This window comes from Drosophila albomicans, chromosome X, assembly GCF_009650485.2.
Source record: "Drosophila albomicans strain 15112-1751.03 chromosome X, ASM965048v2, whole genome shotgun sequence".
Lineage (NCBI taxonomy): Eukaryota > Metazoa > Arthropoda > Insecta > Diptera > Drosophilidae > Drosophila > Drosophila albomicans.
Window position 1 is genome coordinate 9,316,209 of NC_047627.2, and position 13,550 is coordinate 9,329,758.

General features: G+C 34.9%; 1 protein-coding gene across 2 annotated transcripts; it reads right to left on the reverse strand.

Annotated features, from left to right (window-relative positions):
- Nucleotides 1-634: 634 nt before the first annotated feature.
- Nucleotides 635-7,114, reverse strand: LOC117577829 (uncharacterized). 2 transcript variants are annotated; one of them, XM_034262773.2, is made up of 5 exons: nt 7,021-7,114; nt 4,278-4,574; nt 2,154-2,295; nt 1,389-2,082; nt 635-1,323 (listed from the first exon to the last, which is right to left on the reverse strand). In XM_034262773.2, the coding sequence occupies exons 2-5, from the start codon at nt 4,446-4,448 to the stop codon at nt 750-752; spliced, it is 1,581 nt and encodes a 526-aa protein (XP_034118664.1). In that variant the 5' UTR covers nt 4,449-4,574; nt 7,021-7,114; the 3' UTR covers nt 635-749. The 2 variants fall into 2 exon arrangements, with proteins under 2 accessions (XP_034118664.1, XP_034118672.1); XM_034262781.2 differs by lacking the exon at nt 7,021-7,114 and adding an exon at nt 5,452-5,562.
- Between the last annotated feature and the right edge of the window lie 6,436 nt (nt 7,115-13,550).

The following is a 13,550-nucleotide window of genomic DNA, read 5'->3' on the forward strand; positions in this document are numbered from 1 at the left end:
TCAGGGCTGGGCTATAAGCTCACGAAACTTTGTGGTGAGGGAATTTTTGCAAACAGTGGTTCAATCAAGCTGCTGCTAAGGAAATTGTTATCTTTTCAACAATAATTAAAAAAAAAATTCTAAACAAAATTCGTAATATATAAAAATGATAAATATAAAAATTTAGATGAGTTTTACGCAAATAATTAAATATATATTAAATAATATAAAATTGTCTAAAACTACACAGTAATAAATATCACAAAAAAAACTTATTTTATGCAACATCATGTTTTTTTAAACGTTTAGGATAAGTGCGCCATTTTGTAGTGTCAAAAAGGTAGGTATTTTTTACGTTTCCTGTGTGTTTTGAATATTTAATTATGATTATTTATTTTTCTAATCATTTGACTTATAATTATTTTGAAAAATTTTAAAATTTTTTAAGTTTTACGTCATTTAAAATTTTTTTCTGCATACAAACAAATTGTCATATTTCTGAAGTTTTCTAAAGCCCAACCTGCCGTCTCGTTAAGCCGTGAGTTTCGTGTATAAAAAGCTCATATACAAAGCTTAAAAGCTCGCGAACTTGACTCCACCTTGAGCCGCCCTCTAGAGTAACCAAAAACGCATATGAAAAAACGACAATGCCACATAGAATATACACATATTTTATATTTAAACTTTTTTAAACATTACGAGCCAAAAAAAAAAGAAAGAAAAAAATAGTTAAAAGCGATATCGAATCGAGTTGTGAAAAGGATGAGTAATTAGGCAAGCATTTTGTAGGGATTAAGAATGCCATTGGGATCGAACATCTTCTTCATGTCACGCATCCAATCGATGGCCACCGGATTCTTGGAGTAATGCAGATAATCTTTTTTGAGGAAACCGATGCCATGCTCGGCACTAATGCTGCCCTTTAGCTTCGAGGTGTACTCATAGACAAAGGGTTCGACACGCTTGTGGATCTCATCGGTCAACTGATCGCAGTTGACATTCAAATGCAGATTGGAATCACCCAAATGGCCATAACCACAAACGACGTTGGCCAAATCGCCGCAACGATCACGCATCACATCGACAATGCTGTAGAAATCACGCAATGGCAACGAGATGTCGTATTTGAAGCAGAAGCTCTTCTCGATGAGACCAAGTGGAACCATTTCACGGATCTTCCAAATCTCCTGCACTTTGCCGGGTTCTCCGGTGACGGTGCCATCACGAATCTCATCACGCTCCATGCCCAGGCTAATGAATTGGTTCAGTTTCTCCTCATCGTGGGCGCCATTGCTGCCCGATGTCTCAATCAGCATATAGAAGGGATAACCCGAAATGGGGGCGCTTTAATAAAAACGAAAAAGAATTTTAATATATATCATGATTTCCATCATATTCTCGCTACTCACTTCAAGAACTTGAACTGTTCCAGCGCCACGTTGAGGGCACGCTCATCGATCAGTTCGCAAGAGCTGAGAATCTCGCCCAGATTGCGTTTGGCACTCACAAAAGTCTTTAGCACATCGTCGAATGAATTCAGACCAATGAAAGCCAAATTCACCGCCTTCGATTCGTGTGGACACAGCATCGATAGCTTCGTGATAATGCCCAGCGTGCCCTCGGAACCAATGAACAGATTTTTCATGTGATACCCAGTGTTATCCTTCTTGAAGTTCGACATCAAATCGAGCACTTGACCATTGGCCAACACCGCCTCCACACCCAACACGGAACCGTGTAGATTGCCATAGCGCACCACACGCAATCCGCCGGCATTTGTCGACACGTTGCCACCAATGTGACAACTGGCCTTGGCACCCAAATCCAGCGGCACCGTCAAACCCACTTCCTGAGCCCGCAAACTGAAGTTCTCCAATATGCAGCCAGCCTCGACGATGGCAATGCCCGTCACCTCATCGACGGATAGCACTTTGTTCATGCGCTGCAGCGAAATGACAATCTCATCACAGATCGGCACCGAACCACCCACAAGACCAGTGTTGCCACCCTGTGGCACCACAGCCAACTTGCGCTCGTTGCAATGCTTCAGCACAGCAGCCAGCTCCTCAGTGCTGCCGGGTTTCAGCACCAACTTGCTGTTGCCTGTCCAAGTGGAAAAAAGATGTGGTAACATTAGTTAAGGAAGTCAGCGATATAGATCATTGTTTAGTTACCGCGTATGCGCTTCAGGAAGCACACGTTGTAGCCATCGAGGTCCTCGGTAAGCACATGATTCTTCCCCAGCAGCTGTTCAAAGTGCGACACGTCCTTGTCGTTCAGCGTCGCATAGTTTCCGCGCTGCACATGATCAGTGATCTGCCGAGATGGATTAGAGAAGTTTGTAAGAGAGTTTAAGTTGAGTAAATCATAATAAAAGTTATAGCAAGGAACTTTAAGTTTGAGAGTTTATATGAAAAGTTCATAGAAGATGTTTGCAAGAGGGTTTAAATTTAAGTTAATGAATAGAGAAGTTCATTGGAGGGTTTACATCGTATAGATAATCAGAGAAGTTTGTAAGAGAGTTTACGTTGGATAGATTGCAATAAAAGTTATAGCAAGGAACTTTAAGTTTGAGAGTTTATAGTATTATATATGAAAAGTTCATAGAAGATGTTTGCAAGATGGTTTAAATTGAAGTTGATTGCTAAGAAAAGTTAGGAAGAGTTTATATTGTATAGATAAATAGAGAAGTTTGCAAGAGAGTTATATGAAAAGTTGGAAGAAGAAGTTTGCAAGAAGGTTTAAATTGAACTTGATGAATAAAAAAGTTGATTAGAGAGGTTATATCGTATAGATAATTAGAGAAGTTAACCAGAGAGTTTAAGTTGAGTACATTTTAAAGGAAGTTATAGCAAGGGAGATTAAATAAAGGATTCAAATTGAAGTTGATCGATAGAGAAGTTGATTAAAGAAGTTAAAAAAAGAGTTTACATTATATAGGCAATAAGAGAAGAGAGAAGATAAGTTACCCAGAGAGTTTATATTGTATAGATAATTAGAGAAGTTAGAAAGAGAGTTTAAATGAAGAACATTTTTAGAGAAGTTTCCAAAAGACTCTAATTTGTAGAATATGAATAAAAAAATTAGCACCAACGTAAATTGAAAAGATGATTAGATAAGTTTAAAAGAGAGTTAAGTTTGAGAAGTTGGTAAGAGAAGTTCGCAAGAAAGTCTACATTGAATAGGTGAGCAAAAAAGTTAATCACGGTTGGAGAAGTTGGTAGAGATGTTCACAAGAACGTTTAAGAGTCACATTGAAAAGATGATTAATGAAGGATGGTAAGAGGGATTCATTTTAAAATAAATAATTAGAGAATTTAGCCGACAGTTTGAGTAGATTATTTCAGAAATGGACTGCACAAGTTTGCAAAATTATAAAAATTGATTATTAATGTTTACAAGAGTCTTTAAATTAAAAAATCATCTGATTTAATAGCTTATCAAAATTGTAATTTCCTATGCGTCCATTCATTTACGTTTTGATAAAGCTTTTTGTTATAACAAACCATTACATTTGTTTCTTATTGCATTTTATATTCTCAATCTTTCATTTTAATAAATTAGAATTAGAATTAGAATGCTCCTTCCTTGCAACTTCCATAATAGAGACGCCATTTTATTTATTAAGAAATTCCCCATACTGCACAAATCTTAAATTCAACAATTCTCCTACTTTCCTTTATTTCGAATCTTTTATTTTTTTAAGCATTTACTTTGATCAATAGCTTATATCTAGTTATACATTGAATACCCCAAAATATATATGCAAATAATTGGAGTAGCTAACTAAAAAGTTCAACACATTTATTGATGCAATGAAATTTCCCTCCGCATGTTCTGAGTAAAATTGAAGTTCGATTTGTTATCGATTTTGTTCGAAACTTAAATTCGATAAGCGACTGCTATAAGCTTTTTGTCTCATAGCTTGCTAATTAGCAGCGTGACAATCGCAACGATGTGCACAACTGTACGTAGCGGTACTTTAGCATCAACCACCATTTGTAAAGTGTTGCAGACTCGACTGCGATTGGGCCAAGAGGGGACAAAAGTCAACTCACCACAGACCACAGAGTGAAACTCTCACTCACTCTCTTTCTCTTTCCCTCTCGCGCTCTTACACACGAAACTCTTTCGCTCTCTCTCTCCCCCTTTCGCTCGTTCGCTCTCTTTCCCTCTCTTTGTGTGTGTCTCCCCACCATTTGATTTTGTTCTGTGCATCTCACCATTTAGTAATAATAATAATAACGTATATGTGTGTGTGTGTGTGTGTGTTTCCCTCTCTCCACTATTCGTCTTACCTGTGTAAGTTCGGGCAACGGCGATGCGCTGCTCGCCAGAGTGCGCACCACTGTGTGTCCATGTGTGTGTGTGCCTGTGTCTGTGAGTGTGCGTATGTGTGAGCTATGCCTCTGCCTTAGGGTGGCAGCGGTCGCCAATCTGCGCAATTGCAAGAGACCCTGGAAACGCATGGTGGTAACACTGTCTGAGCGGGGGCGGATGGGTGGCAGGGGAGGATTGGGATTGAAGTTTAGCTGAGCTGATCTTCTCGTTGCTTAAGTTTTTCTTTCGTGTTGCGATGAAATTTTGAGTTTTATCTAAAATAGAAATAATGCAAAAATTAAGTTTTCAATAATTTAAATTTCTTTTAATACAAATTACGAACTTAAAAACAATAATCGTTCACTTAATATTCGCCTTAAATAAATTTGATTGAATACAATATTATCTAAATTTGTTGAACTAGAAAATGTCTAATGACATGTATTCTTATGTAATTTTTTCTTTACTTCAGATATTAGATCATTACAAAATAGCATTACGAAATAGATTTAAAAGACAGGGCATTATAGAAATTCAAATATTTGAAATAACTTTATATAATCCACACTTCCGAGTATTTTCTTGCACACTACGAAAAAATGAAAGTTCATTTAATATTACTTAATCTTACCATTACTTTCGATCTACATATTTCTGACTCTGACTTATATAACTTGTTCGTATTATAAATATAGTTTTGTTAGTTTAAAGTATTCTACTTTAACATAAGTTAATTTTTTTAATGGCAATCAATTAAAGGATGCAACAAATTGGGAGAAACTTAGAAATAAAGAAAAAACCCTTGAAATCCTCAACATTTTTTATTCCTATTTAAATAGGAATGCTTTTAATACCAACACGATCTTCTAAGGTATCTTTTGCTTGTAACATGAATTTACTATCTGCGATCTTTTCATCAATTGTGTGGTAAAATCCTTGCCAAGTCAATTTAATCTTTTTGTTTCCAAAATAAACAGAGAATCGTCTGACTCCCGTCTAGTTCTCTATGTATAGAACTTTTCTTATCAGCTGCCATGCCTCAGCTGATAAGAAAAAGGCACGTCAAAACTTAGAGAGGTATTAATTATAGATTTAATGCGGTTACCAAGATCCAGGCAACCTCCATCTTTGATCTATAAGTCTTTTGCTTACCAAGATCGTGTCGTTTCACTTCCTTTCCCAGACTGTTTGTGGTCTTGAGTGGCGAACAGCAGACTGGGTACTGATAGCGCCAAGGGGGATCACAAAGTTTTCCGCAATCTATATGGGGTGGTGAGCTTTATTATATCGCTTATAGGCGACAACGACGACAGCGGCGCACTATCAGTGGCACAAGTTGTATGGTTATTATTTGCCTGGGTCTAACAAAAGGAATTAGCATAGGTTGTATTTACTTTGAACGATCTTGATCTCGATCTTGGCCAAGTGCTGTTAAAGTCAATATCTTTATGACCACGGCCTGGGGTTTACATTGTCACAATTCCAGGTATCGAGGATTGACTGACTGACGGATGAAGATGAACTGCAAAACTGCATAATCATAAACTCATTTACGACTATCTACGCCTCAGTTTTCCATCACGTTAGTTTTTACCTGGGCTCGCGTCAGGTAGAACGAAATGCCTGGGCCTGGGAATTATTATCACGAAAGCGAAGTTTACCGATCTTCAAAAGTAAATCCATTAAGAAATGCGGAAAACAAATTTGTTTTTCCCCTTTTTTTGTATGCGCAACGCAAAGAGCTTTGCGAAGAATAGATTTGAACTTAATTTTACATAAATGCGGCATACAAATATGTGCAATAATAATTTAATATACATATTTTTTTAAATTTCTAGAATCGATTATATATAGATTGTAAAGAGCAAAGAGTAAAAAGAACGTGTTACACGTTCAATATTGCAGTATTGAGAGCTTTAAGCTCTCTTTCACCCTCTCTTTTGTGTTCGCTCTCTCAATGATCATTGACGTTTCCCACGTTTGTGTTTTGTTTACAATTCGTGCTTGTCGTCTTTCATATGCCCTGTATTCGTATATGCAAACACACACACTTACAAACATATGTCAGTATACAAGTGTGTTTGTGTTTTGGTTTGTGTTTGGCTTACGTCAAAAGTTGCGCTGGTATTAGTGCACGTGTGTGTCGTCAACTGCGTAACAGCTGATAAGAAACGAAATACCAAAAAAAAAAAAACGAAAAAGAAAAACAAATGCGAAAACTTATAATTGCCAAAGCAAATATATAAGAAAAATCACAAATTACTTTAAAACAACTAATAAAATAATTAACAACTTCTAAAGCGTAGTCATATATTTAATTAAAAATATATCTTTCGCTCTCAGATGCTAAGTTTTTAGCATATGCTCACACACACACACACACACACTTGCACTTCTTTGCTGGAGACAATGGCGTCATTAGCATCTGCTCTCGCACACGCGCCTTACACGCAGCTCAAAGAGAGACGCAACTAGACCAGCAAGTGACCACACATACATATACACAATGCATATATATATATGTATACACAGACGCATACAGCTAAGCCGCACGCGCCAGCAATTTGCATAGCTTTTTTCAGTCTGTGTGGAAAATAACCAACAAAAAAAAAAAAAACAAGTTGGTCGCAGCTTTTTATGCACCTGATATTTCAAACACGAATTCAGATTTCTTAACTGCGAAAGTATTTATGTTTTTATTTGTACGTTTTGTTGACCTACCGTAATCGATTTAATTTCCTTTGATTCGCCACTTGATTGCTTGTATCGTGTTAATCGTAAACACAACAAATGAAAACTAAAACTAAAAAGCGCAAACCGAAAAGCAACGAACACTTGGCAGCATGCTCAAAATAAGAGCGAGCTAAGCATATGCCAACAAAGAGAATACCCGCAAAAGCTGATGAGCGCCAAAAGCTCCAATCTCTCTCTCTCTCTCTCTTGCTCAGATCAGCTGTTGAGCTTTTGTGTTTTGTTGGTTGTTGGAGCAAGCGAGCGCGATAAGAGTGCTAATGAAACAAGAGTTTTTTCGTTTGCTATTTTTATATTATAATTTGATGTTTCAAATTTATAATTATTGAAATGCTGCTATGTATAAATATTTTCAAAGAATTATACAATTTAATTTTGCTTTATGACTTTCTCATAGGACTTGAAATATTAATCCATATATTTATCAAATACCAATAAAATTGTTTATTATCAATGCCACAAATATTTATTATACGCTCTTGATCATAGTCTACAGCATAATTTAAGCATTTATTAATATGCACAAAATAATTTGTACTTTTCATTATAATCTATATTTTTTTTTTCATTAAAATTGTAGTTTTTAGTCATGCGACTTTTTTTAATATATCTCTGAGTATTTTAATTTTGTAGTTTTGTGTGTATTATGCAATATAGTATAAGGATTATTAAATGATTATTATTATTACAAATTGCGCATTATCTTTTCAATTAATTTATGCTGATTTCGATTACTCAACATGCTATTTATTTCTTAAACCGTGAATGATATCCAGAAAGCTAATGATTTTTTATGTTATAAACTAAATATTTCTTAGTATTTCTTATATTTCTAATTATATTTGCTCAATAATATGAAAGTTCGTTGAAAATTCAATTCCTCATAATTGTTGCTCTGCTAAAAATTATATAAACAAAGTTGACGTTTTAAAAGCAAAGAATCTTGATTTCAGATTTTCTCATCACTACAAAAGTTTTCATGAAATTCTAAATAATTCTTTATTTTGCTATATACGATAAGTTTAATAAACGATTTATTCAAATGAATTTACTAAATATTGGTGTAATAATAGAATTTATCTATAATTTTTTAACAAATTTAACTGTTATACGCGCTCACCATGTTGGCCTCGTAACTCACCACGAACCGCCCCTTTTGTAAAGCAGCACACCACCAGCCAGACGTGTGTATGTATAAGCATCTCGCTCGCACTCGTTGAGCAGCAATGTTGCTCAGTGTGCCGAAGCACGCTGTCGCTTTGGTTCACACCCACCCTAAACCAGCAAGCAGCGCGCCCATTTTTCGCCGTCGGCATTTTGTATTGGACGCAGTCGTGATACCAACTGACTGCAATTAGACAACAACAACAACAACGATGACGACGACGACGACAGCGCGACGCAGCGAACATTTAAATCAAAATGGCGAACGCTTCTAGCGGTCTCGCTGATGACGCGTCTCCTATAACGATTATCTAATCTTTTTCGCAAACGTCCCGACAAGATAACTGTAAAATGCGCAACACTTTTTGCAATCATTCCAAAGATAACCAAATATTGTACAAATGCAAATGTATTGCGACTTTGCTGGCATTGCATAATAGAAGAATGAAATATTTTATAGCTGGTCAATGCCATATAAATAAATGGCAACGTAATTATCAAGGAAAATCGCTCTGTAATGATTAAAAGTTTATTTTCCTATTGAGGAAATCTCAATTATTTTTTGCCAATGATTATATAAAAACAATTCTTGCTGTTAATTACAAAAAAGAAATAACCTTGAAAAATACATGCAACAATTTCGAAATAAATGACTAAACTCTAAAATTTATATTCATATAATAGTTTCTTTTTCTTTTATTACAAACCTTATAATTTACTTAAAAGCTTGCGATGGCTTTGCGAAAATATTCTGAAATTAGAAAAACAAATGTTTTATATTAAAAATATAAATAATTTATAATTTTTTTAAGGATTTTTATATATAAATAGTGAAATTCTTTAGTACAATTTCCCTTATTTTGTATATGAATACAAATATATAATATCTTCCTATTTTTAAAACTTAATAAAATGATTTAACTAAGATTATAATAATAAAGTTTACTATATAAAATTCGTTATGAAGCTATGATTAAAATATAGTTTGGTTCGCTTGAGCCTTCCAATATATTGAATGAATGAAATAACTTCTTAAGTTTTTTTTCTTTTCTCATTTTTTAAAAATGTATAATATACTTTGATTATTTTTATTTTGAGCATCTTCGTACCAGAATTATAATTTTGTATTTTTATTTTCGTTGTGAAATCATAGCACAGTTAATTGATTATTTATCGATTTTTAATATTGTTCCGATCTACTATATAATCGGCTTAAAACTACTTAATGTTAAGTACCGAACTGGTTTTATAAACAGCTTAATGGAGTTGGTCTCCAGTTTAAAACTGGTTAACAAAACGACTTTATCACGGACAAAGTCTAGTTTAACAACTCAAGGCCATTATAAAATGCGATTAAAATAATAAATATTTTATAGTTTTTCGAGAAAAAATAGATTCTTTTATATTTTTACTATACTGGGCACATTTTTAGTTTTAATGTTTGTCATTTTTACGAATTTTGTGTAAATTTATAAAAAAAAAATTATTAAAATTTAAAAGGGTGTAAGAGGATAAATATACTATATTCTTCTTATACTATCCGATATCATCTTGTAATATCAATGTTGGATTCCAAGGCTTTAAATTTTTTATTGGTTTGTCTTAGGAAATCATCGCAATCAAATTTCTTTTCAAAATAAAATGTTTACCATTGCAAAACTTTTAAAATAACGTAACGGAATCTGAAGGATTGCACAGCGAGTGACAACTTTTGACCCGTGATATAACTTGTAAATATTTTTATTCTTATTCTTATTATTCTTATTTTTATTCGCAAGAATATTTTAAGTCGAATATGTAATTAGAACATTAAATAATATATAATGTGTAGGGTATCTGATCGTGGCATTGTCCCGCAAAAGGAATTCATAATTTTATACCTTTGCGTTTGTTATAACTTTGTGCAGGAAATGTATGTAACAGACAGAAGGAGGCTTCTCCGACACCATAAAGTATATACATATATATATATCAACAAACGGAACGATATAGTCATGCCCGTCTGTCTGTCTGTCCATATGAACTCCTAGATCTCAGGGACTATAAGAGCAAGGATATAATTTTTCGACGCAGGTCAAGTTTGTTTCAAATTTTTTCCATGCCCACTTGCTCCCCCCTAATCGAAAAATATCGTTTTGTAAGCATAATTTTGAAGGTATAGTGATTTTTGGTACCTACAATATGATAATCACAAGAGTATTAATGATTTCTGATAATTTATTTATGCTAAGATCAAAATTGTATAAGATATTTAGGAAATAATTTTGTATGGCAAAAAACGCCTACTACAATCGGTTCTTAACCGCTTTGGATGACAATCTGGTATATTTTGTACTCTATGGTATATTTTGAATTTAGTAGTACATCGATATACCAAATTCTGACTTTTGGTATTTAACCTAGAATATTTCTTAAATTGTAATTCTATTAAAGAGTATAAATAGGTAGCGGGTATCTCACATTCGAGTACACTCAACTGTAGCCTTCTTCTTATGTGAAGAGTCAAATACAATGCACGTTTATGATCATATCCTTTTTAAAAAGATGGATCCAAAATATTGTATTTAAATATAAATAGTGCGATTTAAGTAGCAAATGATAGCTATTGATAATATAAGCTCTGATAAACATCGGCCCGAAATCCCTTGTGGGTTTTTGGGTATGGTAACATATGGTGTCCGCATTCACCATCCCTAAGCTTAAGCAGATTTATTTCGCACTTGTCACCCCCAACCCTACAGCGAGCAAAGCAAAACTACACGGACTCTTCATTAGGGATCGTTCTTCCGGTTCATGCATAGCTGCTTCCATAAAATAGCAACTCGTAAGATCAGCCCTTAACGAGCTTAGGGGTTGCAATTTACACATTCCACGAAAATCGTTGCATTTTTTTTTGGGGTAATTGTGAGTATTTGGATTTGGAAACGCGCGTTCGCTACACTGCGTAAAATGGAGAAATATAACAAAAAAAAGGGAGTGTGTTATCCTTAAACTGGGAGGTCGAGGTCGGCATAGTTTTTGGCCTAGTGTCAAAGTTCAACCCTTCCCATGTCCGAAACGGAACTCAACTAGCTACCCTTTGCATTGTTTCGACCTCTGGTACAGTTCGCGTGGATGGATTTTTCGTGAAATTGTGAAGAGGGTCAGCTAAAACTATTTGAGGGGGTAGCGTGAAGGGAATCGGATTGTTACTAGTCGTAATGTTCCTCTTTTCGCAAGAAATTTGAAACTTTTTACAGTTTTTTGTCATTATTTGATTTTGATTCGATTTCGTTATATTTAAGGGTAGATGAGAGAGGTTCCGGACAGACAGTGATTAGGCTGAAGTCTATTAAAGAATTGCCATACTAATGTTCTATTACAGTCTTAAAATAATTAGAATTTTTTAAAAAATTTCTTTAGTCGTGCAAATTATTTTTTAAATTAGTCAAAAGCCTAAAGCTATGATATAAAAATTTTGTCTAATTAGAAGTTGCCGAAGTTCTTATATAATTATATAAGTATAAATATTATAATTTTTTTTTAAAATATATCTATAGTTTTTATTGTTTTTATATTTAAAATCAAGCCAAAGATTTAGATTAGTTCTTGTTAATTGGTATTCCGGATGCATATTGTTGTCAAAAATATAATAAATCATTGACCGCAAATAGCAATTATGATTTATAAAAATCAAATCACAAAAAAATCCGTGTTGAGAAAAAGCCAAACATAAACAATAAACAAAAATGTTAACTGATTTTTATAATCAAAATTCAAATGTATGTATTATATATATTGTTTATAACATTTAAAGCTATACATATTTGAAAAAGATTTCAATTGTAGCGTATTCAGAAGTCGCTCTGGGAGACTTAATTTCAAGAAAATATGCTCTACCTCAGCTAACGGTATTCTGGCGAGAGTTGAGGTTAGGTTGCTCTAACTGTTCGCTAATATTGCGAAATGATGCAGCGAAATTTGAATAAGTTGCCCGCAGAGCCAAAAAGGCATTTGTAAGCATTTGATGGTGGTGGCGAGATGACCACGCCTTAGCGCCAGCTTCATTACAATTGAAGCGAAAGGCACAAAAACAATGCGACGACAGCAACCCATTTTAATAGTTGAATCAACACAGAGACATATGTATGTATGTATGTATATATGTACACACGTATAGGCGCAACGGAATCTCACACGCCCCGAACGACACCCCAGTAAGCCATTGGATCTGTGCATATGTATGTATGTACATATGTATGTATGTATGCGCGTGTTTGTATGCAGATGTTGATAATTCCAAGGTTTCTTTTTTTCAAAAATGGTGTAGGAAATTCTAACAATTACAAAAGCAACTACAACAGCAACAGAGCGATAACAACAATGCCAGTGCTAATGTGTGTGAGTGTGAGTGTGAGGCAATTACATCGCACCACACACACACACGTTCACAGAAGTTAAGTGCTAATGAGAGCAAGCGGGCTAGCAAGTGACAGCGTATGTATGAGTGAGTGAGCACTAACCAAATTGATGCCAGTGGAAAAAAGCACGCGCAAAGCAATTTACGCTGATTATACATTTGTCATTTTTGTTCGAAATATACATACACACTCACACACACACACACATGCTTACATGCTGACATGAAGACGTGGGACACACACTCGTGCGCTCGCTCACACTGCGGCGCCAACGCCAACGACCCCCTCCCACCCACAAATGAAGAGCCAACAACAACAACAACTTCGACTAAAGCAAGACCCAACGAGTTTCGAGGCAATAATTGGAAACAAAAAAAGAGCGCATGCTCCGCATGGCTCTTTGTACAGTTGAACGTGGCACAAGAAGCCAACGAACATGAAGAAGAGGCAGAAAACTCCAACAACTAATAAGAAAAAACTACGTACAAAAATAATAAAAATAAAAAAACAAGAGTAAAATACAAAAGTCCAACCATAAAAAATCCAATACACACAAGTCCAGCCAAAGATGAAGCCGGATCAACACTCTCACACACACACACATACTCGCATACAAAAGGCAGGCCGCAATCAAAAACCAAATAAAAGGCATAGTAGAGAAGAGAGAAGCAGCAGGCAAAAACACTTAACAAGCGTAAAAATAATATGGCGACGGCTGCAACAAAAACAGCAACAACAACAATGAAAAAAAACAAAAAAAAAGAAATACGAAAATGTTTCGTTCCTTCTTCGTTCGTTCGTTTCAAACTTCGAGTCTCACACATTAACGAACACAGCCTGTCATTGCCAGCAGAGACCCCTAAAACAACAACAAGAACAGCAATGAGAGACGAACATACATACTTGTACAGATAATGATATATACATACAAACACA

Excerpts from the sequence above, each read along its gene's own strand:
- LOC117577829 (XM_034262773.2), bottom strand. The coding sequence starts at position 4,448 with ATGCGTTTCCAGGGTCTCTTGCAATTGCGCAGATTGGCGACCGCTGCC. Across the intron at positions 2,083-2,153 it reads CTTCCTGAAGCGCATACGCG|GCAACAGCAAGTTGGTGCTG; the intron begins GTAACTAAACAA and ends CCACTTGGACAG. Across the intron at positions 1,324-1,388 it reads GAACAGTTCAAGTTCTTGAA|CGCCCCCATTTCGGGTTATC; the intron begins GTGAGTAGCGAG and ends TTTTTATTAAAG.